The sequence below is a fragment of the Diadema antillarum genome, unplaced genomic scaffold, assembly GCF_040938485.1.
Source record: "Diadema antillarum isolate AM-2024a unplaced genomic scaffold, OU_Dant_1.0 seq00000912_RagTag, whole genome shotgun sequence".
NCBI lineage: Eukaryota > Metazoa > Echinodermata > Echinoidea > Diadematoida > Diadematidae > Diadema > Diadema antillarum.
This window is the reverse complement of record NW_027271768.1, coordinates 435,818-448,940: the sequence shown is the minus strand read 5'-3', so window position 1 is coordinate 448,940 and position 13,123 is coordinate 435,818. Positions and strand designations below refer to the sequence as shown.

Sequence of the window (13,123 nt, the reverse complement as noted above, 5' to 3'; positions counted from 1 at the left end):
CATACGAACACACGAAAAGGGCGTTTACCTTACCGGATGTGAAATTTCTTGATAAATTATGTCAATTATGAAGGAAACTGACAAATAACGATGAGCATATGGGAAAACTGTTAAGTGCTTTCCAAGGCCCCAAAGTTAATGTTCAGGGTAGTGATATTTAAACTTCAGGTATAGATAATGCCCAACGATTGAAATGTCTCACGATTCGATTTTGTAACGAGTGTTCGGTTATCACGATGATCTATTATTATGTACGCAGTAATTCTGCTTTATATCAACGTCACTGTTTGCCTAATAAAGGATATACGCCAATACAAAAGGGGCATTTGCCCCAAGCCCAGGGTGTAAAAATCATATCTGTAAAGTAAACATGCAGTGCAAGATATTGACAAACGACGTAGTGCTCTTTAGTGACACAAAGTTAATTGTTGGGGTATTGTTACACTTTAAATTTCCGCTATAAAAGAGAATGCTCAAAGATAAGACTGGTTTATAATGATAAATGTTCGGTAATCATAAGGATCACTTATTATTTATACAATGATTCTGCTATGAACCACAACGCTTGCTTCCCTAGTATCAACATATGCAGAAGACTTTGACACAGACGTGACGTCATGTATATCTCCGAGCAATTATATCCATGCAATAGTAATCGTCACCATGCATGTGTGCCTTATATTGTATAATGTATGTTATGTTTCTCATACTCCGGAAGGGTTCGAAAGAAATAAAGTTCAAATTCCTTAAAACTTACTACTAAAATATACTTGTTTACATTCGTGCACCTGCCTAAGATATACAATTGAAGACCTGAATATAAGAACGACCCAAGTCCAATTTTTTGCCAAATTCAGTTTGACATGGGAAATTGTAGCTTATGCATGGACTCATCTTGTGTATACTCATAAATGATAAATCCTAATTACCCCCGGAAGTGCCTGAAATGAATGAGTTAAATCTTATGTGAATGTAAGAATGAAGGACTTGGATCATTCTTACATTCATATAATAGCGCCCTCTCTCATCCTTCTCTCATCTCTATAGCAGAATATCATGTATATGAATCAAAGAACGACCCAAGTCCACCACACAAAATGGCCTTTCTACAATTAGTGTAAATGTTAATTGTCATAACAATATATGTTCTAATTTGTATATACCATGTTGCCTTCCCAATACAGTTAAATAGAATATTATTGGACAAATAAAAAAGATGTGAAGTTGTTTTTTTTAGTTCACTCGAAATGGTCTTCCATGGACTTTGGTCATTCTTATATTCATATACTCAATTGAATTTGGGAACCCAAAACACACGTTGCCGCTTGATGCTGCGTCTTTCATCCCATGCAGTCAAAATTTCTTCATTTGAATTTTAGTATTTGTTATCCAAAGGATTGTTGTTGTTGTTGTTGTTGGGTTTTTGGCGCTTTTCAGTCAAACTTGACTATTTACGCCACTCTGTACGGTGCGTTTGTTGTGCTTGTACAGTGGCTGACTGGGCTGAGGCGGGTTGTATGAGTTGGCTTGTCGAGTCTTGTCCATAGGAAAAAATGTCGAGGCTTATCCAAAGGAAAAATCACAACTTGTTTTTCATCTTAAAGCCATATTTTGTTTATGAGGTTACTTGATTTATGTATTAATATAAATGTATTTATAAAAACCTCTATAATTTGGCAAATCATTTAAGAAGATTATAGTTACACTTTGTTTCTGAAATTGGCATGTTTCTAATTTGTGCCGATTTCATGAAGTCAACAGGTTCCATCTAATCATTCCCCAATGCAAGATAGTAAAATTTCGAAGTGCCAACGAAATGATGATTTCCGTTGATTTTTGTATTGTCCGATGAATTAGAAAAAATCCTGATGCTCGCAGTCCATTCGTCATGGACAACTCAGGAATGACTAACGCCAATTTTGTTTGTTAGCAAGGCTCCTTCAGTAGGACATATAACATGATATTCGTCTGCATCAAACTCTTTGAACGTCAGGCGCACCTGACAGATAGTATCACCAAGAAAAGTGAACCAATTCAAAAAGTCGTACGGTGCACTTCCGTTCACTTTGATTACATGATAAAGATCTTCCTTCGCAAATATTGCTTACAGGTTCTCTGAAATACAAATGCATGTTGACTTGTATCGATTTATGATACCCTCAACATCGCTTTTGCGGTGAAACGAATATCTAGAAACATTCCATATATTCTTTCCCCTCGACTGAGCATAACTTGCATGTTTCTTTGATATTAATGTGAAAAAGACATGGCGAGGAAACATGCAAGTTATGCTGATTCGAGGGGAAGGTGCATTCCAATGTCTTATGCTAAACATATTAATTTAAATAGCATTTATTGTCAGATGAGGTCACAACAGGAATATTGGTCTGGAAGGATCTATTGGGCGTGTCCAAATAATCTGAAGAAAATAGAAGAAAAATGATTAGTTAAAGATATATGGAAAGTTTCTAGATAATCGTTTCATCGCAAAAGTGATGCTGTAGGTTTCATAAATCAACACAAATCAACATGCATTCCTTTGTATTTCAGAGAACCTGTAAACAATACATGCGAAGGCAGATCTATAAATCGTGTTATCAAAGTGAACGGAAGTACACCGTACGACTTTTTGATTTGAATCAACATTCATTTGTATTTCAGGGAACTGCGAATTCGGAAAGCGAAGAAAAGCATAGTATTTTGTATGTCACGAACAATTTGCTTTTTGAACTATTGGCGAATATGAAGATTGACTTTTGTAAGCGTAAACGCTAATTTTGTGTTCATGTTTTCATTTTGTAGATTGTTCACTTGCAAAGTGAACATCCAAAGCATGATTTCATGACTTCAACCCAGAAGACATTTAACGTTGAGTATTTGCCGAATGTGTCATTTAAATACGTAGGCTTTAACCTTCAGATAATGTCTCACATTCGTAATGTACACTTGACCAAAGGTCTTAAATGAAGTTTCCTGACGCTAAAAATCTCATTTTACCGAAAATACTACTTGCAGAGACAATAATTACAGTCGGAGCACACTCACGATTGCACATCACGCCGTTGGATTCCCGACTACTGATAACAGGTGAGAAAACATTAATACGTTACTATGTTTGTTTGTTTGCTTTTCGTGTTCTGCATTCATTAATGTTTTATGAAATTCGAATTATCAACCAATGTACGTGTAAAAAAAAACACAAAACAAAACAGGAGACACAACATGAAGTGATAACCATTGAATCGCGTGCCTTCCACCTGCCAGGATTGATTGGACAATACAGTGTAATCAGAAGTTAATATTGACTCGAAATCGGCATTCCTATTGAATCCAATCCGATGTTGTAAGAGAGGGAGAAGTGATATCTGAGTAAACTTAAACTGTGAGCAGGGCCGGCGTAATTTTTTTTTTATTATATGAGTGTGTGTGTGTGGGGGGGGGGGGTGGGGTTGTTTGTGGGGATTCAAGGATTCATATGGTTCCCCCATCAAGCCTGCTTCGACGGGTCCTAATCTCAAGACGGAGCCCTCGGAAAGTCATGGGTATTGTTGTTTATATTTTACGATGTTTCCGATTTGGATTATAAAAAAAAAAAATCGTTTTGAAGTGCCAAAAGTGTGAAGCTACTGCCCCCGATTCCGCAGCCCCCTATCAGGACTTATTGAAAGTAGAACTGTTAGAAAAAATGAAAGTGAGGGTAAGAAGAAAAAGACAAACGGAAATAGAAAAAAAAAAGAAAGTCAAAACTCACCCGATATCTTTACAGTCAGATATTATTATGTAAATGACAAATTGAGATTCACTCGTTCATCCGTTTATTTAATTTCCAAACGGGCACTTGCTACACCCGAAGGCTGTTCTTCCACAAGTCTGTGCATCTTCCCGAGTCTCACTGAGCAATGTTGTGTGAAATCATACCGTCCCCTCTAAGTAAGAGGCAAAACACTACTTCCCTCGGATACGACATAAAATAGAGGTCCCATGTGTGAGAGATCAGTCACTTCTCATGCATGCAAAAGATCCCGCTTCATTATTTTATTCATCGCAAAGAGCAGGGTGCTTAACCCGGTGTAGTGGTCCCTCCTATCCAATTGGACCCCATGGAAGATCAGCTATGCTGCTTAATACGGGCTGTCCATCATACAGCCATCTCCTCAGATGAAATGAAACCATACCACCCTGAAAAGAAAACAGTTACATTGACTTTAAAACAAGTTCCTGATAATACCTAGATACAGAGTTAATTTTGTTCTCATTCAGTCATTTGTTCTGTTTCCTGCAAAAGAACAGGGTAATTGTGACTTCATACGGCATGGCTCCTCAAGTAGTACTGGTGACTGGTTGTTCGTCGGGTATCGGGCTCTGTGCTGCTCGACGTCTCGCACAAGACCCCGATCAACGCTACCTTGTCATCGCTACCGTCATTGCCATGGCAGAAAAAGCCGAGTTAGTTGCCGCCGTTGGGGACGCTATTGACAAGACAATCTTCATCAAGGAGATGGACATCACCAAGGATGAAGACATCACACGAGTAGTTGAGGACGTCGTGAAAACACACGGACGCATCGATATTCTCGGTAAGCACTTTCTGGTTTCACTTGTTTCTGTCACAGCATGATCAGATTACTTTCGAAACGTCAACTTAGGTCTGTGGTTTAAAGCTTTTTTGCCTAGAATTTGTCGCCAGAAAAAGAAAACAATAACAAAGTTATACCTTCATCTTCACCTTTATATTTCCTCTTCAAATCCATCGGATTTTGCGATGTTGTTTATTATTCAGATATCGGTACAATCCGTATGATGAGAACAATACATTGCATTAATTTGTAATGTGCTTGATACAATGTTTCTAATAGCGTAAATGTTATAAAATGAAAGAAAGATTTCAGAGGGGTGAAGGTTCAGGTGTGAGTTTCTTACACCTGAGCGCAAATGTTGTCCAACGTTTGTTTATAAATATATTATGCCAAACATCAAATTCCTATCCATCTGCAGGTTTATTTGCACAACGTCAAAACCTTGTTGATCAAAATGTCAATTTGCTACTCTGTTTTGTCAAGAGTTTTATTTGTTTGCTTTTGGAAATAATTTAAAATAAGCAATAGGAAAATGAAATAAAATCAACTCGAAATATATTACTGACATTATCTGAAGTGCTGCCGCAAAACATTGACCAGTTTCAGGTGTAAAGTACAGATTCAGAAGTTCTTGATGTGATGAGCTATACTCATCATACACGTTGTTTGGAATGTTCGCAACTGATCATTTCCTCATTCTTAAGTCAACGTAGCGGGCGTTGCTGGCATAGGGCTCCCAGAACGCGAGTCTCGTGCCAGAATGGACAGGATCTTTAACGTGAACACTATCGGCACGCTCCGACTCACCCTGGCTGTACTCCCTCACATGAAGCAGAAAAGGGCGGGAAAAATCATCAGTGTGTCGAGTATAGCCGGAAAGCAAGGTACGGAACCACAATTTCCTACAAGAAATATTGTCAAAGTTCTTCATTCAAAACTGGGCAAATTTATGAGCATCTATTTTTCCATTCAAACTTTTTCAATTTTTCCAGCAACTATACTAAAAAAACAAAACAAAACAGGAGCACTGTGTAATTACGATTACGCGTCACGATGTGATTCATCTGATAAATGATCCGTGGTGTCGCGTTTATAGTAGCTTTTCAAACCTACTTCTGGAAGCTATATATATATATATATATATATATAATTGTACATATTAATTACCTGAACTGAAGTACAATAGAACCAAATCACCTTTAGAATAGAACCAAATCACCTTTACCAAAGCCACCTTTAGCTTCATCCTATTGCATCACATTTTAGTGTCTCATTGAAGTGAATATATAAATATATATTCATATGTATATTATTTGAATAGATATGACTACATGAATATATATCATAAAGATATGTTTCTATACATATACTAATATTATATAAACGGAATGTGTACTCATGTGTGAAGTTTGCATCGAATTACAGGTTTCCCATACGCCGAGTTCTACACCGCCTCTAAGTTTGCTTTGGAAGGATTCTTTGAATCGCTGCTCTGCACTGTCAAGTCATTCAACATCAAGTATGTATTTATTGTGGTGTTAATTTGTCTTAAAAAAAACTCTTTTAAACTCTAGGAAGTAGGAATCTACCCGTTTATGTGAGTTTAGTGCATGAAGAAATATTATACATACTTATTTATTTCCTGTTGTATTTTTTAAGCTTTATTTAATTCCATGTGCTGTCATCAAGTAGATTACTGCAATTCGTGATGTCACAGCAGGGAAACGATATAAAGGTAATATAGAGAGAATGCGCGATGTGTCAAAAGTCTGTTTTCATGAAAAGGACTAATTACTTCCATCATTTACTGGCATAAAAGAATGTGATATTATATCCCTTGCCTTCTGAAAGAACCAAATGAAAATGTATTGCATCCCAATTGTTGTAATCTTCTTATCAAACGATGTCGGCACATGAATTAATAAAAAGTGTAAGAATTACTTTTAAACCGATTATCCGAGTTTCCTCAAATTCACTTTCCGTGTTACTAATATTGCTGCATTGAATAAATGCACAATTTAATTATGTTTATTTCAACTGTAAGAGGAGATAATTCATTAACCCTCCCGAGACAAAGGCTCCGCTGAGCTATTCCGATTAGACCGTCCATAATCTTCTCTGTTACATAATCAAACCCTCGAAAACGCGAGGTCGAATTTACATATTGCAACCCTAAAATCAAGAAATCCTTATACGTCTTCATTTCCAAAAAAAAAAAAAAAAAACCAACAGAGATAGAGCTAATTTAGAACCATCAGTACGTACATTTAGCGACTCTTTTCCAATTTTGTTCATGGTGAATCTGGACGTGCACCCTTGGAGGAACTGGGTCAAATTTCCACATTTTCATCATCTTCTTAAAAAAAAAAAAACAGAACATTTTTTCGCCAAATTTGCAGAAGCATTCCAATGGTAATAAGATTTCAGTGGTAATAAGTTTTAGGTTTGTGCGTGTTATAGATCCAGGACTTTTTTTGTTTTGGCCAAGCGGAGGGGAAAATGTGGGGACTGAACTTCAAATTTCCATCTTCTTTTTCAAAACACATCCCTCAAACCCGGCAAATATCCCAGTATCATCCAAGTAGTATCCAAGTATTATCGACAGAATAATAATAATATAGGCAATTGTACAAATGGGCACCATTTTGGGGACTATGGGGGTCATGGGGGACGGGGGTGCAAAGTACCCAAAGACCCCGACAATCAGAACCTGTAAAAAACAACAACAACAGATCTGAATTCATAATCAAAAGGTATAAATGCTCTAGGTGAATATTAACTGTATCAGTCATAATACAAGATATCAATAGGTCCTATACGTGTACGGCGTGCAGTGAGGCCTGGGCCAAATTGGGGGCAAGTTTTCACATTTCAACCTTTAAAAAAAGAATGCATGGTATAACAAACTTAGCCGGTATTATTGAGTGAAAGAATATTCCCAACAAGAATGATAAAGATTGGTTAAAATGGTCTGGTAGATTTATAATTCATTAATCAAAACCTCTAGTGTGTCTTCATATCTTGTGTCATAATGTGTATACGCAAAACATTGTCTATATTACGTTATGAAGACACGGCATTGTACTTACCTAGAAGATTTTATTACCAGCGATACGTCAGTCTACTTTTTCTAGAGAAAGGTGTCACGAAAAGCCATACACGGTATATCTATGTTCTTCAGAAAATACTTCCAGATATTTTTAGGTAAGTGGTCATGTACTGAAACGATCCTGACTGACTGATTTGATTTTGACGGGTAGGGCAATTACTCCTTTTATCCCTAATGCTAATCCTAATCCTGAACCTAATCGAAACCCAAGCCCAAACTCCTAACCATTGCTAACCCTAAATCTTTACTCTAACCTTACCATTAATCAGTATTTAGCCGGGGGGGGGGGTTAATTTCCCAGATACGGATTTTGGAAATCATCTTGAAAACAAAGACCACAAAGTCACTGTTACTAGAAGATGTCGATCTGACAACAAATCTCCCCTCGTGTCTCGAGCTTCATTAGATAGAAGCGAAAGTCTTGTTCGCGTGGCTTGTGCTTTTCTTTGTGCGTGCGTGTGTGTGTTTGTGTGCGCGCGCGTGTAGGTGTGCTGTCATCGGGATTGTGACAGTATGTTTAGTTTAAACGTTCTTCCGATTTCACTCTAGGATATGCATGATCGAACCAACTCTGGTCAAGACAGGAATGTTACAGTGGGCTGTGTCTGAAATCGACGGCTTGAGTAAAGACGATACCGTTAATGAAATCGATCGACGTCAGATGAGATGTCTCTACGACCATATGTCTTCGTTTCGCTCCATGGCGGTGGCCGATGTGGTCGACGTCTTGATGACGAAATGCGTCGAGGTCGACGACCCGGTTTTCAGACACCTGGTCGTTTCCGCGGAGGACAAGGAGGCGATGGGAGAAGCCGTTGCTGACCTGACGGGGGAAAAGTCTATCGCAGCACTGCGCAAGATTTTCGGGGCTATGTAGACAGTTAGATACATTATAGGGCTCACACCTGTAAATAACATGGACTGTCCCAGACCCCTTCACAAATTCGTACCAAAGATACCAAAATAAATGAAGAAAAAAATTGATTAAAAATCAATGATGTAGTTTGGCAAAAAACTGAATAGCTGTAGATATTGAGTATGGATTCCTCTACAAACTGCATTTTGGTTGGAAGATGAAAGCTTTTCTGATGGAATTTGAGGGGACTATATTTCATTGGGTACGTGTACGGAAAATAGGTGATTTTTTGAGTGACAAGAACTCGTAGTCTGGCTTTGCGGACCCCTGGACAGAATTAGAGCAGAACAACTCACCCTGGCAATCTGATGGATGAAAGGTAATATCTCACTTATTCAGGTTAGTGAAGATGAAACACCTCATTTCTCCCAGCTATTTTACAGAATTTTTTGAAATTTGAATTTTAACACACGTCTCTATGGGGAATTATTTACCCGTGTGAGCCCTATAGAGAATGCACGCAATACATGCAAGTCTATGGGAAGTATTCATCCCATACAAGCTCTGCTCGTTTATGTTGATCTTGTATTGTGTCAGATCTCTCTTCCTCCCTCCCCTTCTCCTCCCTACTCCCCCCTCTACCTCTCTCCTCTACTCCCCCCCCCCCAACTCTATCTTGCTACAATTTCTTTTCTTAATATTATGTTCTTGTGGTACTAGATCTTAGTAAATAGCAGTCATTAGTATCACACAACTTTGAATGACTTCTTGTATTGTGTATCTTGTATTGTGTCAGATCTCTTCCTCCCTCCCCCTTCTGCTCCCTACCCCCCTCCCTCTACCTCTCTCCTCTACTCCCCCCCCCACTCTTCCTTGCTACAATTTCTTTTCTTAATATTATGTTCTTGTGGTACTAGATCTTAGTAAATAGCAGTCATCAGTATCACACAACTTTGAATGACTGTTAATCTTGTATTGTGTATCTTGTATTCTGTCAGATCTCTTCCTCCCTCCCCTTCCCCTCCCTACCCCCCTCTCTCTACCTCTCTCCTCTACTCCCCCCCTCCTCATCTGCCTTGCTACTATTTCTTTTCTTAATATTATGTTCTTGTCACTAGATCTTAGTACATAGCAGTCAGTCATCAGTATCACACAACTTTGAATGACTGTGTTATTTTAATGTATTTCTTTGTTTTGGCTACCACTGAAACAGCTCAAAATACATAAAGTTAGTCTGTTTAACAAAACAAAGTCTTATCAAGTACTTTGTAGGCTATAAGGTGATGATGGCACACCCACAATCAAGGATAACTGCCTGGATCTATGCATTCATCTTATGAAGAACTGATCAAAACTGCAAGATTTATTTTTAAAAAAACCCTAAAGGGCATGATTTTCTAAAAGTGTCCCTTTGAGAAGCTTTATAATCCTTGAAAGTGTAATTTCTCATATGATGTAGGGGCAAATATCATAAAAAACACATTTATGATGTTTAAAAGTCAAATAAGAAATATGACCTCCACTATAGAGCTCATACCTGTAAATAAAATGGACTGTCCCAGACCCCATCACAAATTCGTACCAAAGATACCAAAATAAATGAAGAAAAAAATTGATTAAAAATCAATGATGTAGTTTGGCAAAAAACTGAATAGCTGTAGATATTGAGTATGAATAATTCCTCTACAAACTGCATTTTGGTTGGAAGATGAAAGCTTTTCTGATGGAATTTGAGGGGACTATATTTCATTGGGTACGTGTACGGAAAATAGGTGATTTTTTGAGTGACAAGAACTCGTAGTCTGGCTTTGCGGACCCCTGGACAGAATTAGAGCAGAACAACTCACCCTGGCAATCTGATGGATGAAAGGTAATATCTCACTTATTCAGGTTAGTGAAGATGAAACACCTCATTTCTCCCAGCTATTTTACAGAATTTTTTGAAATTTGAATTTTAACACACGTCTCTATGGGGAATTATTTACCCGTGTGAGCCCTATATTCTATATTATGTCATAGCACCTATATCAATACAAAAATATAGATATAACATTATATCAATAAAATGAAGTTCAATCATCATCGGATGTATACACGCATACATTTGTACTTGAATAATTGTCCATGCGTTATTGTTATGATTGAGTGGCTGGTTCTAGCATCTATAGTTCTCACATATCAACGCAAGGAAACAAAAACGGTCGGAATTTATGATTACTGGTCAAATAGAGTAGAGAAGTTTCCAAAGGGTTAAGGTAATTTTCTAACCTATTGGATGATTTTCACTTTAAAGAGCAGGATTATCTACAACGTCAAAGACCATTCTCTAACGTAATGTTGGCAACACCTTATTCAATAAAAATATTTTTATCGAGTAATCGTGAGGATTCTGTCGCTTTCACAAGCCTCTTTGTTTAATGAAAATTTGATCGACGTCAAGTCCGGTGGTATTCATGCCCAACTTTATCATTACCTCTCCCATCAAGTTGGTGGAAGTCTTGTTGACAGAAAGCGTGGAGCTCGACGACCCAATTCGGTCACCTCATGGTGACCACCTCATGGTACGTGGTGCACGCGAAGGGATCAAGAAGGTGCCGAGCTGAGACGTTGATGGCGGCTGTGGCTTAACGCCAAGCAATTGGGCTTTTAACATTGTGTCTAATTGATGTAGTTTCTGATATGAGAAAACAAATTACGAGATATTTTGAAGAATCATTTTAAACAGGGTGTGGCCAATGTGTGTTTGTGTATTCACAAACAATATTTTGAATAAGTTGAATTAAAAGAGTAACATTATAAAGTGCTATTGGGCAGTACCAAAAGCTCTGATTTATTGATCTTGCAGAAAGATGTGCAGAATTTTTATGAAGACATTTGTCATTTCTTCACAAAGCTTGTCGCACATGCACTTTTGTTTTAGAGTACAGTGTATATTACATTGTTACTCTGAACTTTGCATGTCACACATTTATGCCTTTTATTCCTAAAATCATCGTAGCAATAGAAAGTGCAATATACGCGCATTTGTTTCTTAAAACAGAAATTGCAAATTTCTTTAATCCTTTTTAAACATTCACATTAAAAAAATGAAATGGTAAATTAACATCTTAAATAAAGTCACTTCTCCAACCATTTGTAAAGTGTTCAAGTTAATACAATGAAGTAAAGATGTTTGATGTACCCTTTCATTAATTATATCTAGAATATGAAACAGTAAAACCAAAATTTCGAGTGTTAAATTTTACAGTTTTTTAAATTTTACGTTACGAATGGTTGGAGGAGTGACGACATTTAAAATGTTGATTTATATCTGGAAATTATTAGGTCGCATACATTCATATATGTGACCGTGCACCTCAAAACGAACATAAAGTCGCACACACTGATTTTGCGTGAGGACTGAAAATAAGTGAAATGGGTAAACCTAGCCGAACTTGACTTTTTCATATTTTCTGAAAGAGCGGGTCTTCTTTTACATTATGCTAAAATTTTGTATCATAAAACGGGCACGAAAGTGTGTTTTTAGCAGTTTATCTCGAACACTTTTTGTAGAATAGTGTGATTAGGTGTGTCTTTAGAATCCCTTTTTCATTTCTGAAAAACCTTGTCCACACTCTTCACCTTCAACTCTAATAACTTTTGAAAGGATAGTGCTACTGCTTTGAAAGTTGGCATTAATTATGGACAGAATGTGTTAATGAGGCATGCTTAATTTCAGTTTAATCTAATAATCCCTTCATTGTTGTTACTCTGGTGGTTTACTTCCTGTTTTTTTGTCCCATTCATTGCACAGCCAGCACGGTTTGGTAAAGATTAAGCGCTTGAATAGACACTGTACTTCAGAGCCTCTTTTCTCGGTTCACACTTTTCCTGAGTTTGTGCTTTCTTTCCAATATTTAGATAGGTTGGGAGAGTCCATTTGATTTGAGTTATACCTCATTTTAAAGCTTAAGGTCTGCTCTTTCAGAATATGATCTTAACTTAAAATTCATGCCTGGCGACTTTTTGTTTGTTTTGAGGTGCACTGTCACATATGTCTTTGTTTTAGGCAAATGAATACAGTTGAAACAGTTACTCTTCAGTGCAAGGTATACAAACTGAGCGTATTAAGTAGTACATCTGAACACCACCAGTATTACAAGTTTATGCAATCGTCAGTAAGAGCCGCACGTTCACATCCCATTTGTATAATAAAGTGAACTTTCAAGTTGTAACAAGTAAGACCAGCTGCAACACAGCTACATATGAGTCCTTAACCCAGCCATCTACGAAATACTATGTAGGCAGTGGTCAAACACTTCATCCCTGGAGACTAGTTATACATAATTATAATCATATTTGGCTTTCTTAAGAGACTGTGTTTATGATCATAGGACGTACACGTACTCTAGCTGTGTCGTATTCTCCTTGAAGTTTCAGATTTGTCGGACATTTGTGTGGAGCGAATGAAACAGCAAGTTTCTGGTCATAGTCGAATTCTGCTCGTCAATGTGTTGCTGTAGCCTATTTCCATTTAAAAGAAAAAAATGCAAAATTCATAATAATCCATTATGTTATGTCTAGATTGTGGTCCGAAATTGC

The 13,123-nt window shown here is 37.4% G+C and overlaps 1 protein-coding gene across 1 annotated transcript; it reads left to right on the top strand.

Moving 5' to 3' along the window:
- The first annotated feature begins 4,312 nt into the window (after nt 1-4,312).
- LOC139741256 (retinol dehydrogenase 8-like) lies at nt 4,313-8,563 on the top strand. Its single transcript, XM_071651853.1, has 4 exons — nt 4,313-4,577; nt 5,282-5,461; nt 6,003-6,096; nt 8,236-8,563. The coding sequence occupies exons 1-4, from the start codon at nt 4,313-4,315 to the stop codon at nt 8,561-8,563; spliced, it is 867 nt and encodes a 288-aa protein (XP_071507954.1).
- The last annotated feature ends 4,560 nt before the right edge of the window (nt 8,564-13,123 follow it).